This window comes from Myotis myotis, unplaced genomic scaffold, assembly GCF_014108235.1.
Source record: "Myotis myotis isolate mMyoMyo1 unplaced genomic scaffold, mMyoMyo1.p scaffold_m19_p_7, whole genome shotgun sequence".
In the NCBI taxonomy this organism is placed as follows: domain Eukaryota; kingdom Metazoa; phylum Chordata; class Mammalia; order Chiroptera; family Vespertilionidae; genus Myotis; species Myotis myotis.
In genome coordinates, this window is record NW_023416379.1 from 7,250,226 (window position 1) to 7,263,889 (window position 13,664).

The window sequence follows — 13,664 nt, forward strand, 5'->3', positions numbered from 1 at the left end:
CCAGCTTTTTCCTTTCTCCCTGTGCATTAGATATCTATTGCTAGGTAACAAAAAAATCTTAAAACTTAGCAACCATAATCAATAAACACTTATTTCCCAGTGTCTGTGGGTCAGGCATCTGGGCGTGGCTTGCTGAGGAGCTTCTCCCTCAAGGGCCTGTGATCCAGGCCTCCGCTGGGACTGCATTCATTCCTCCACTGGGGGAGTCCGTACTCCCAGGCTCTCTCATGAGGTTGTTGACAGAATTCAGGTCTTCACAGGTTGCTGGACTGAGGGTCTCAGTTGTTCATTGTTGGTGGGAGGCCACACAGCTCTTTGCCCTGCAGCCCTTTCTCAGGGTAGCTCCCAAAATGAAAACTGGCTTCCTTGAGAGCAAGTAAGACAAGGAGAGCGAGTGAACAAGATGGATCATATGCCCATGTCAGTCATGACATCCCATTACATTCACAGTATTTACAGTATTCTGGTCCTTAGAAGCCAGTCACCAGGCCAGCATGGATCCACAGAGGGGGATTATCCAAGGACATGAATACCTGGGAGCAAAGAGCACTGGGGGCTATGACAGGGGTTATAATGCCCACTGAAGAACCACTCTGTACATTCCTGGAAGGAACCTTCCCACAGATCCCTTAGGCCTCACGAAAGTGTGATGCTGGGGCTGTGAAACATCATCCATGCTGCCTGCTCCTGTCAGCCTCATAGGAGGGAGGAAGACATGATTGTGTGGAACTTGACTTTGGTGAAAAAAATGCACATCAAGCCATTCATTGGACAAAGATAATTTAGTGCTGTTTATTTATTCACGTTGGAAGGCTATAAGAATTATTTTAACCATCTTTAATTAATTTTTAATTGAATATATTGCAATGACATTGAATAATACATTTATACCAGTTTCTGGGGTACAGTTCTATAACACATCATCTGTATATTGTATCGTGTGTTCACCACCCCAAGTCAAGTTTCCTTCCATCACCATTTCTTCCCTTTACCCTCTCCTACCTTTCCCTATCCCCCTCCCCCCTGGTAATTACCAAACTGTTGTCTGTCTATGAGTTTTTTTGTTTGTTTTCTTAATCCCTTCATTTTTCACCCAGCCCCTCCCACCTCCCTTCTGATGACTGTTAGTCTGTTCTCTGTATTTATGAGTCTGTTTCCATTGTGTTAGTTTATTTCGTTCATTAGGTTCCACATATAAGTGAAATCATATGGTACTTGTCTTTCTCTGGCTTTAAAATGCAAAGCAGTCAGGATGGTGGTTGTCTTTGAGGAGGAGGGACGGATATGATGGGAGGGGCCACAAGTACAGCCTCTGAGATACTGGTAAGGGTCCTGTTTTGACTTTGGTGGTGGTTACAGACTGGTCCATTTTGTGATAATTCATCAAGTACAAGCTCTATTGTGTGTGTGCTGTTCTCTCTATATGTTACAATGCAATATCAAGATTTATTTAAAAAACACAACACACTTCAAAGCTCGAGTGTGGACAAGCAGAGACAACAGTTTCATGCAGGAACAAGGGAACTGTTTTAACAATGGTGTTTATATTAGTGATAGGCACATTCCATACATAAAAAAATATCCCTGTATAGGGATTGTATTGGAACAAATGTGGAAACTCTTCAAGAACACTGAGCAGACTATCATGTCATGCTCTAATATAGATCTTAGGAATTTCTGATAGCTCAGCATCCACTGACTTTTGGCTAAGTCTGCCTTTATTTCACAATGCATGATTACTAGAATAATTAAGGGGTCTGCTTAAAAGTTTATCTCAGGGTTTCCCTGGTCTATGTCAAGAGGACCTAACACTTCTTTGCCCAACTGCTCCGATAGAATACAATTTCAATGCTTAGGTTTTGGATCCAGTTATCTGCTGCATATTTGGAGTGAAAAATGAAATTATAGCATCTGTCTTTCACAGTATTTTTTGGAAGCCCTACCAAGCCCAGCCTACCTGCCAGAAAGCAAGGATGATGTTGTAAAAGTGGCTCAAAGCATTGGGAGAGCAGGACCCAGCGTGATGCTGCTGAGTCCAGGGTGCTAGGTCTAGGAAGGAGCTCCGAGGGTTTGTTGTTCCATTAATTCCCTTCCTCTAAATCCTTGTCTGCAGTGTTTTTCTTTTATCCATTAAAACCTAACACAGACTTGAGCCAAATGGTAAGACATTTGGATTGTTTAGAACTCTAAAACATGTGTGGCGTTAGCCCGAAGTTGAAGAGACCCTTTCCTAAAGCCTTTTATCGGATTTAGAGGGATGATTAGTGCATTTTTGTCTTTAAAAATTAATTTTCCAAATTTTGTTCAACTGCAAAGATCTTATTTGTTTTTCAGTAAAATATTAGGATCTCTCTCTGAACAGATGTCAAAATTTCTTTAGAGCAAAAGTAAGAATCCTTAAATAACTTCATATGAATAGCACTCTGGTGTTAGAGGATGAAAGCATGAAAGCTTTTTTTTTTTTTTTTTTTTTTTTTAAATACCGTTTTTTGATGGAAGCATAAATGTTGAGAACTCGGAGAGAAGAAAGGAAACTCTCTGGACCCTGGCTCGACTCTCTGCCAGAAATCCTCCCCAGCTACCAGCTTACTTCGCCGCCCTCTGCTTCTGGTCCTGGCCACCTGCTTGTTATCCTTCTTTGATCACTTTCCTACTGAACAATTTTTTCTCTTTTCTTAAACCTAAATATATCTCTTGATTTTCATCTATTATCACATCCTTATTCACTTGATTCAAGATGATAAATCTCATCACTCAGACTTCTGCATGGGGCGCGGGGGGACTTTTCTCTTGAAATCTATATTATTCTGGGCAATCTAGAAACTGGAAAAGAAAAATACAAAAATGTAATAAAACAATAGATTTGAGTGCCACTAACATTTGTGATCATCTATGACCAGATACTTCATTTGGGTAAAACAAGTGCTGACAATTCTAGAATCCTTAAAACTATGTGGAAATGTCTGTATAGTTAGACAGGTATAGATATGTGATATACATATATAACATATAATATATATACTAGAGACCTGGTGCATGAAATTAGTGCACTCAAGGGGGTCCCTCAGCCCAACCTGCACCCTCTTGGAGTTCGGGAGCCCTCAGGGGATGTTCGACTGCCACAGAGGCAGGAGAGGCTCCCACCACTGCCACTGCGCTCGCCAGCCGTGAGCCACTGGGCACACTGACCACGAGGGAACAGCTCCTGCATTGAGCGTCTGCCCCCTGGTGGTCAGTGTGCATCACAGTGACCAGTTGTTCCACTGTTCGGTCGATTTGCATATTACCTTTATATAGGATATATATATGTGTGTGTGTCTGTGTGTGTGTGTGTGTGTGTGTGTGTGTGTGTGTGTGTAACATGTATAAAAACATTTTTGTTTGTTTACAGAGATGATTTTTGGGGGTTCCAAATAGGGTTCATGATGCAAAAGAAATTAAAAAGCAAATGAATAAGTAGTTCATTCATTTCTTATTTCATATATTAATTTTTTCAACAAGTATTTAGTGAATGTCCACCATGTGTCAGTCATTCTTTCAGGTACTTGGGGATATAGCAGGGGGTATATCACACAAAATTACCTGCCCTCATGAAGCTATATTTAGGTAGAGGGAGAAATAAACAAAGTAAGTAAGTAATTTTATAGTATACAAAGTGATGATAGATTTATAGAGAAGAGAAGGTGGATAAAGAATGTTGAGGGATCGCTAATTAATTAGGATAGGCATGAAAATCCTCTTTGAAAGATGGAATTTGAGTAAATTAATTGTGTAGATGTACGTAGTGAGCGATAGGAACTGGGGAGAAATATTCTTCTCATTGTTTCTTTTCCTAAAAACAACTGAACAAGGTCATCCGCTGCAAGGGAGGATGGGGGCAAGGCTTGAGTAGAGACAGGAAGTTTTGAATTAGTCCTTTGGAAGAGGGAGAGAGGAAAGGGATGAGAAAACGTGATGAAAGTCCACTTACTGGCAGTGGTCATGAATTTGAACTGTAACCAGTGAGCACAGCTGTACATTTTTAGCTACACACATGCCATCCTGAAGGTAGGTAAAGAGAGTGGCTCATTAATACATATGTATTGAATGTCTTCCTGCAATTGGCATTGTGTTAGGTATAAAGAACACAGCAATGAATGCAATATGTTTATTATAGTCTTCCTTACAAAGCTGTAGAATAGGTGGTAGGAGGAATCCATGAATACCTAAGTATAACATGGTGAGCAACAAATGGTGCTCCAGCCCACGGAACCTTGGACATGAAGAGGAACCATTAAGGGGCTCAGCATTTTAGGTGGATCCCGGCGCTGCCACGCGGAAGGTGGATTTGAAGTGGAGATTAGAGGCAAGGACCCCTTTAGGAGGCTGTACAGCAGATCGAGTGTGGTCTATTGGACTTAGTATCTGAAATTAGGGTGATAGTCATAGGGATGGAGGAAGCAAGAATAGATTTGAGATAAAATTGTTAGGACTGAATAATCTTTTTTTGAGTGTGGAAGCTGTTGCATCTTATTTTGACCTCATTTCTTGACTACAGAAACCTTCCCTAACCTGGGTCCGACATTTCAGAAATGCGTGTCATTGATTACAGAGGAGGCAGGGTGAGGTGAGATGATAGGAGTAGATTCTATACTCTATTAGCACCAGCACAGTATATACTATTTTCAAGGAAGGTTAGTAGTCTTTGAATAAAAAAAATGGCCTGTATAGTTATTCTGCATTTATTAATTAAATAAATGTGTGTGATTTATTAAAAATTAAGATAAAATACAAAAATATATATTTTTTATTGTCTTATATCTTAGGGAAAGCACTGTTTTCCATTTTACTTGATGAAGTTTGGCTGGCCACTGAAATAATGATACAGTTATGAGTTTCAGGAGGAATAATGGTCACACTAAGACAGAACTATCACTGTGGTTGCAAAAATGGATTAATCAGAGAAGCGTCACATAGGAGACCTTGGCTGCATGTCTAGTTCTTCCACTGGGTAGGATACCTAACAGATGTCCTGCCATATATCTTAGGATTGTTGTAGGGATTTGAATATTAACGGGTAAACACACTTTGATAATTTTTATGAATATGTATGTGCAATTATTTGTACAAGGGATGAAGGTGGCTTATTGAAATTGAGATACTCACTACAATCCCCATCCCCCCCTCTTTTTCCTACTTGGACAGTGTAAAGAACATGACCTGGCCATGATTAACCAGTTGCTGGATGATCCGAAGCTGACAGCCAGAAAATACAGGGAGTGGAAAGTCATGAACACCATGCTGATTCAGGACATCTATCAGCAGCAGCAGGACCCTGCGTCCGCATCAGCCCCTGCAGGCTCCCCCTAGGGAACTCCAGAAACCATCTTCCTCTGCCTCTGTTGAAAGTTCTGTTTGACAACAAGCCAGCATTCTCTGCCCTTCTCCCCCCAAGCAACTCTTCAAGATGTTGCAAGAGCTTACATTTTTCCTTAAAAGGAAAACTGAGACCAGTTCCTCAAGTATCAGCTTCCAGTAGAGATGCAGTCTTGATGAGGACCAGCACCAGGAGCAGCAGGACTCCTTCCAGGTGTGGCGTTCCCATGGAGACTGGAGGGATGGAGTCAAGTTGAACAGTCTTTGTGTTCCTGCTGGGAGCTCAGTTATGCCAGACTCTAGGTGGAATGTGAAAACTCTAGCTTCTGCTCCCTGCTCTCAAGAGAATTACAACAGTCTGTGGACGAAGGATCACCTTTTTACCATAGAAATATTCAGTTCTCCAATTCTACTGCGTTGGGCAGCTGAGTTCTCCAAATCATTTGTTGGATGAAGGAATGTTTTCTGTGGCAGCAACTGGAACAGGACAGATGTTTTTGTGGAACTGAAATCCCCTGCCCCTGGTCCAGAAAGGTGGTACCTTCTCCACGAGTGGAGAAACACTTCATAGCGAGTGGGGTGTGGCAGAACCCGAGAAGGAGGCGTGTTCTGTATTCCCCTCACTCGAAGGACAGCTTGATGGCTTCATACTTCACCGGCTGGGGGTGGGGTGGCATCTCATTATCTCTCCTTTCCACAGAACAGCTAACAAAAATGTCTCCTTATTCTTGGAGGCCTCCCCTCCTTCCCAGCGTTTCTGAACCACTGTAGGAGGCAGTAACAGGTCCCGCAAGGAATGTTTGCTGCAGTTGTCCGTGGGTGTGTGCCTGTGCACAGTATAACTTTATGTCTAGGTTCCCCAGGATAAATATTGATGAGATCATTCTGTTATCTGAATTGTTTAAATACCTTTACTCCAAAAAACAACAACCAGCCAACAAAAAAGACAAGAGAGTTAAAACATGATTGTTTTATTTTTGTATGTTGATGTCACATTGTGTCCTATGTGAATAGCCATCTATAATGTTTGTTATTTAAGTATATTTATAGAAGTTCAAATTACTAGTGTCTTAAAAGATGATATACTATTCTATGTTTTGCTCAGTATATATTCTCAAAGGATATACATTTTTGCTTGAGAAAAAATAGAAATACTATTGATGATTGATTCATTGGAATTATTACATATATAATGTATGAGGAATGCTCAGGAAATCTTGTGGGATCAATGAGGGGGCATGCAATAATTATTTTTCATTTTCTGATTTATTTCTTTCTCTCTCCCACCCTCCCTCCCTCCTAGCCTCCCTTTCTCCCTGCAGAGGGCTTAAATTTCTCTGTGTTAAGCCACCCCCTTAACTGGAAATGGATTTTCATCTTACATTATCCCTTTGGATAAATAAACTTTAAACCTTATGCCATTTATGCCCTAAACCAAATGAAACACAACTAATGTAATCTTTTGCCTAAAGACCTGTAGAAATTTAGGGGTCTGTTAAAGAGAACTAATTTCATTAGAGAAGCAACATGAAAGTCTTCCCTTACTAATCATCATGAATATTTTTCACCATAAAAGTAACCACAAACCACCAAAACCCCACTTTGGCCCTACCCCTAGCAAATGGTCATCATAGCACAGTTTTCTGTATAGCATTTAACCATGGCTTGACATTCAAATGGAAATAACCCCTGAATTTTATCTGCAAACTAAATGGAAATAGTTGCTGAATATTTTCCCAAGCTTTACTAAGAAGTCTTAATACTTTGCAAAAAAAAAAAAGAAAGTAAAGAAAAACAAAACAAAAAACCGCCAACCTAAGCATTAGGAAAGAAAAAAATCAAACTAGAGAAAACACACACACAAACCCAAAAGAGGAAGCAACCTGTAGTGTTAGAAGCTTGTGTGAGATAAGAGACCAGGGCAGTAAACTCTTGAAAGCTCCTACACCAAGTGGAACGTGCTGGGCGAGGTCACAGGCCACACAGAAGAGGGTGCCAGGCCTGTGATGAGTTACTGTTGGCACCGGAGAGAAGTAACCATTCATGTCCTCAGATTGGGATCTGAAGCTTCTCGTAGGAGAGGCCGATGCTTTCATCTCTCCTCTGGAAATGATCATTTAGCAGTTATTAGAACATTGATTGTGTAGGACTCACAATGTCAGCCACCTGTGGAGGGAAGGAGACGTAATGGAGGAAATAATAATGGAGTGTGACATACTGTTTTCCCACCTTTGTTCTCTGGTTCCCAGCACCAACCTATACATGTCAAGAGTTGTTTTTTTGTTTGTTTTTTTCCCCCCTAAATTGAATTCTTCCAAAAGCTTTTGACTTTCAGTGTTCTGTTTTGGCCTTTCATGAATACACATTTAACTGACCTTTTAGTAGACTTTCCCTTAGAACCATCCAGAAGCAAAATAGGTTCATGAGATTACTTAATCAAGCCATTCATTATTTTTCAAAGTCAAGTTAGTCTAGACATGTTTGCTTTGTTAGTTAAAGCAGCCACTTTGCAGAATCTCCCCAAATGGGAGTTAAACTGAACTGTACCATTTTGCATCCTGCTCTCCTAGACCAAGGGGAGACTGCTCTACCCACACCTGTAGACATAGGGTCTGAGGGCTGTGGATTGACCCAGAATCATGGCTGTTCAGTAAGGAAGTAGAGAATCTCTAAGCGTAACCAGGTCCAAAACTTGTGGGCACCTTCTATTGATTAGGACCTGGATCAGACTCCTCCTTGGGGTTGCCGGGAGGACCATTTCTCACCACTGTTAGTCTGTAGACCCAAACTGGTGCCTGCTATGATACCCTCACCTGCTCTATTGCAGCACATGCTAAATCAGATGGCCCCATATGTGGGCTCCATCTTCTTTGCTTTTAATAATTCTTGGTTCTGCTACAATCCCAGCATAGTATCAAAGGCCTGGGAAGAATCATAAAGCACATTTTTGCAAAGACTCCAGGAAGCCTAAGAAAGAACTTATGTTTGAAATGTGATTTCAATGTGAACCAATGCCTTATATGTATGCAGCACTTTATAGTTTGCAAACAGTGTGTTTCAGGCTCCCCCTCCACCTCCCCAGTGGTCTTCATGGGATGATTGTGGTTTATTACTGCTCAGTCTGATGGAGTGAGGAAACACACTCTGAAAGGTGAAGTGCTGGGGAGGGCCCCAGGTGGTATAGCCAGGACTTGCACTTGTTCCTCCCTCTCCCCTTTCTTTGCTCAGTTGCTGTTGCGTCCAACTAGTTGGACTTGGAGTGCCATGCCTTTGTGCTGAAACGGGCACATGCTGTGGTGGCTTTTGCAAAGTCATCCATTTGAACCCCCTGGGGAAGCGGGGAGGGAGCCTTCTTTTCCTTGAACACAGTCTCTTCCCACAGGTTACTGTCCCTCCCGCAGTGACCTGCTGACTGTGAATGGGGGTTTAACCTAAGAACTCTGGGCTTCTTTGCCTTCCTTCTGAGAAGTCTACTGCTTGTGAGGTGCTGTGAGACCCTTGGATGAAAGAGATACACTTCAAGAAATGGAGTGTATTTTTTTGTTTTCCTTTCAAAGAGTGCCAGGAGATGTCAGAGACCGAGCTTAGTGGCTTGGGGCCACTAGTCACATAATTGTGTGAGGATAATTTCCCCAGAAAGCCTTTAAATCACAAACAAAATCAGAGATAAAACATTAAAAAAAACCCACTTTTATGTCTTTTAAAGAGAGATGACATTGAAAGGTAATATTTTGATACAGCCACACTGAAGATTTAGTGAGCAATTTAAGTACATGGGGTGCCTATCTGAAAGTTACTATTTATTGAAGAGCTGCCATATCCAAACGAAGTTGTAGGATGTGTTTCTTCTTCAGTCTAGTAGAAAACGGTATTTGATTGGGGTGTTCCCATGTATTTCCCTTCCAATGTTTTGTACACTTATCTCACAGGAGAAACCAAGTCCTAGAAATGTGAGCTGACTGCCCTGCCCGGGCTTGTGGAATATGGAGTTGAAACTGGACTGTAACAACCCATGTGAAATGGACTGGGAGGGGACAGTTCTGGTTTCACACTATGACGCCAATCTCAGGGAACAGGATATTGAGCGGCTACACGTTTCTCCACATGCTGAGACAGGAAGCTATTTTCTTGCATCCTCTGCACATCTTTCTTTACTCTTCCCCATGTTACCACAGGCCACAGAGAAAATATAAAAAAAAAAAAAAAAAAGGATTTTTGTTTAAAAAAATAGTTCTTGCATTTCCCTTGCTGTGAGGAGACTTAACTGCTCTGTATTGGTATTTCTTCGAGTCCAAAGGGGAAGCATGCCCCATGGAAACACAGCACCCCATAATAAAACCAAGATTATAAGTCACCATGTATGCTAATGTCCTTGCATGAGGGGGATGTGACTTGTAGCACTGCATGGTCTTTGGGGGCAAGATGTTAATGTGGAAATGACACCTTCAATTTCATTGTGCTTTCATTCTCTGTCACCTACCCTCTTGGATTATTCTGAAAAGTGTCAGGGCTCATTTCTCATTTCTCCTGCTTTATTTTTTTGAGGTTGACTTGTAAGATAAAAATAAAACAAGGTGAAATATATATACATAGTAAAATTATATGGAAAAAAATTAAAATATACTACTGGTGTTCATTTTCTGCCCGACAATGTTGTATTCTTAAAAAAAAAAAAAATTCTCCAGGAAGTGTTTGAGGGCTGGGTGTTTATCATCTGTAAAGGTTACAGCGCCCTCTAGTGCCAGTCACTAAAATAGATGACTGATATTTTTTATTTTTAAAGAAAAGATCTAATTCTGTTGGGAATTCTTTTTCAACAATAACTGATGTGGTCTCCTCCAATGGGCCTCAGCTTACAGGTTTGTTAGCACAGAGATATTTATATTTTTCAAAATTACTGGTGTACAAACTTAGACTTGCATATTATATATCCCTTATCATTACTCAGCACCCACCTCTTCCTTAGAGATTTAAACATTTATTCAGATTATAAAAAAGTTACAACTTGTGGCACATCAGTTACTTAAAATACATAAGCTATTTCCATGAAAAATAAACAAAACTAATACTGAAATAGCATAATAAATCATCTTTATTTTGGATCCACTGATCAGAGGAAGTTAGCCTGCATTTGAATTTGATTCATAATTCCTTGATTGCTGTCTACACAACGCATTGTTTTATCTCTCTCTCCCAATTATCACTTTACTTGTTGAGCTCTAGCCTCGCTTTTTTCCAACTCACAACCACCAAGTACAATGTTTAGGTGCCATATGGAAGCAGTAAAAATTATTCTAGACCAGGGGTCGGCAAACTCATTAGTCAACAGAGCCAAATATCAACAGTACAATGATTGAAATTTCTTTTGAGAGCCAAGTTTTTTAAACTTAAACTATATAGGTAGGTACATTGTTATTAACTTAATTAGGGTACTCCTAAGCTGGCCTTTGCTAAAAACGTCCTCAATCTGATGTAGGTACGTTCGCTGAAGTCGACCCCTTCCAACTCTCCCATCCACACTCGTCTTGTATACTTGTTTCATCGATCTCCTTTCGTCCATCCTCTCTATATGTCCAAACCATCTCAACATACCTTTCTCAGTCCTCGACACTACATCTTCTTTCACTTCACAACGTTCCCTAAAATTAACTTAATAAACTTTACTTAAAGTTTTAAGTCAACTTCGCACTGTATGGGCGCTCCCGCACGTGGTATTTTGTGGAAGAGCCATACTCATGGGGCCAAAGAGCCGCATGTGGCTCGCGAGCCGCGGTTTGCCGACCATTGTTCTAGACCAAAGGCAAAGGTATAGTCACTATACGATAGTGTGCTCCTGATTTCTAGAGCAATCCTGCGCCAGTTTCCTATTGCTGCTGTACCAAATTACCACAAATTCAGCAGCTTAAAATGTGTTTTCTTATAGTTCTGGAGGCCAGAAGTCTGATGCGGTTTTGGTCCCAGGATGGCGTTCCTCCAGGAGGCGCCAGGGAGAATACATTTCCTTGCGTTCTCCAGCTCACCCCCATTCTTTGCTTCATCTTCAAAGTCAGCAATGTTGTGTCTCTGCATCTTTCTTCTTAGTCCTGCCCTCCTCAGCCTCTTAAAGACCCTTGTGGTTACATTGGGCCCACCTGGAAAATCCAGAAAAACGCCTCTATTTTACGGTTAGCTGACTAGCACCTGGATTCAATTTCCAACCTTTTCATTCCCTCTTGCCCTTAATTCCCTTAGTAACATATACACAGGTCCCAGGGGGTGGGACATGTCCAAGATTTTGCCCACCATACATTTCTACTTCAAATATTCTGCTTCATCCCCCTGAATCATCATCATGCCCCCTCCCGCCCCCCTATAGTTATAGGTTTAACTATAAGCATGAAAGTCCTTTTTGTCATACCATGCGATTTGAATTGGATTTTATTAAAATGTGGATCACCATAGAAGAGGTAATTCTATCTTTATGAGTAGAAAAGCAAAAAAATTCCTAGCTTTTATTTATTTATTATGATTTTTTTGCTGCAAAAAGCTTTACTGTTTCATTTGGTCCAATGCATGGGAGAGGGCTCCAGGGCGGTTAAAAGAAGGGCCAGTGGGTTCGGGGCAGAGGCTCAGGCAAAAGCCAGACCCCAGGGGAAGGCAGAGGGGCCTCTCAACGGCCTCTGGGCTCCACAGGCTCCTGGTCGTGCTTGAGGGGGAGCCTTTCGAAGAGATACTCGCCCTGCCCAGCCTGGGGGCCGGCAGCCTGCGGAGGTGAGTCAGGTGTCACCCATCGCCTTGATGAGTTTCACCGCCTCACCCCGGAAGTGGTTCTCCAGGAAGTCACAGGGATAAGGGCCTGCAGCTCCCGAAGGGCCTGGGTCAGGTCCCTCTCCAGACCTCTGGCGGCTTCCATGGCGCCCTGAGTTTTGCCCACTCATCTTGGGGAGGCGTCAGCACGTCCTGGAAGAGAACTTGGCCACCGCGCTGGTTTTGCATCTTTAACAGACGCTGGGCGCCTTGTGCTAGAAGTAGCCCAGCCCTGGAGAGCCACATCTTCCGGTGGAAATAGAAGCCCAGAGAGAGGTGGGTGTGGGAGGCCCGCAGGGGCAGGCTGGCCAGGAATTGTGTGTAAGGCAGTGTGCTTTATATACAGGGCGAGGCAGAGGAGGTTTACAGTTGTGAGTCTGTGAAGCAGCTTATTCTTGTATTAGAACCAGTTTATTCTTGTATTGTTATTTATTAGTTATTGTGCTGATTTCCAGATGAACAACTGTAAACCTGCTTTTGTCCCACTTTGTATATTATCTTTTTTAAAAAAATTTTATGTGAGGTAGGTTTTATCCCTTTGGTAAATGAGGAACTAAACGAAAGCTCTATGTGGTAGATGCTGTGCCCCAAATTGTGCAACCAGTGAGGGCTGGAGGTGGAAAAGATTTGATTCCAGTTTGGTTTTGACTCCATTACTGAAACTCTGACCTAGCTGTAGGGCTAGTACTCAAGAGCTGAGACCATACAAGGGTCCTCGGTTCATCCTTGCTTCTACCGTGTCTAGTATTGGCCTATAATTGGAGTGTGGCAAATAATGATTGATTTGACCACATCGAAACAGCAGCAGAACGGTTAGGGCAGTGGCTCTCAACCTTCCTGATGCCGCGACCCTTTAATACAGTTCCTCATGTTGTGGTGACCCCCAATTTCATTGTTACAAATTGAACATCATTAAAGCATAGTGATTAATCACAAAAAACAATATGTAATTATATCTGTGTTTTCCGATGGTCTTAGGCGACCCCTGTGAAAGGGTCGTTCAACCTCCAAAGGGGTCGCGACCCACAGGTTGAGAATCGCTGGGTTAGGGTGTGGCAAAAGGGCAGCCCTCTGCAGGGAGTTTGCACAAAGGGTGCCCTCTCCCAGAAGGCAGTCAATAGGGTGGTGAGTGTAGAGGTGGCGCCCCCTGTAGGTTGAGCTATTAAATCTAAGTTCAGTAGTTCCAGAGCTTTCTGAGGCTGCACCTGATCCTGGGGAGGACGGTGCTTCTTAAAAATAAATGGTTGAACTTTATATTATTTTTAAGGTTGATGATGAAATAAATAATAGGTCTGGGAATAGTGTGAGCCTGAAAGTTGGAGTTCTTAAAATTTCACTTCCTCTGGGGCGGATAAAAAGCTGTGGTTCTTTTGTTGTGATAATGATGGACTGTCAGCCTGCGTTCTGCTCCCTGAATAAATGCTGGTAATTGCTAATTGTTTTGAGAAGAATACTGACTCATAGCCTCACAGCGACTTGCATATCAATGTGTCAGAAACCTCTGTGCTTTCTGATGAGAGCCT

The 13,664-nt window shown here is 42.0% G+C and overlaps 1 protein-coding gene across 1 annotated transcript in view; it reads left to right on the forward strand.

Moving 5' to 3' along the window:
• The window catches only part of IPCEF1 (interaction protein for cytohesin exchange factors 1), a 144,221-nt gene extending 134,204 nt beyond the window's left edge, over positions 1–10,017 (forward strand). Inside the window, exon 12 of the mRNA XM_036316679.1 lies at positions 5,185–10,017. Within this exon, the coding sequence (XP_036172572.1) occupies positions 5,185–5,349 (165 nt within the window). The 3' untranslated portion in view covers positions 5,350–10,017. The remainder of the gene's footprint in view (positions 1–5,184) is intronic.
• Positions 10,018–13,664: the final 3,647 nt, after the last annotated feature.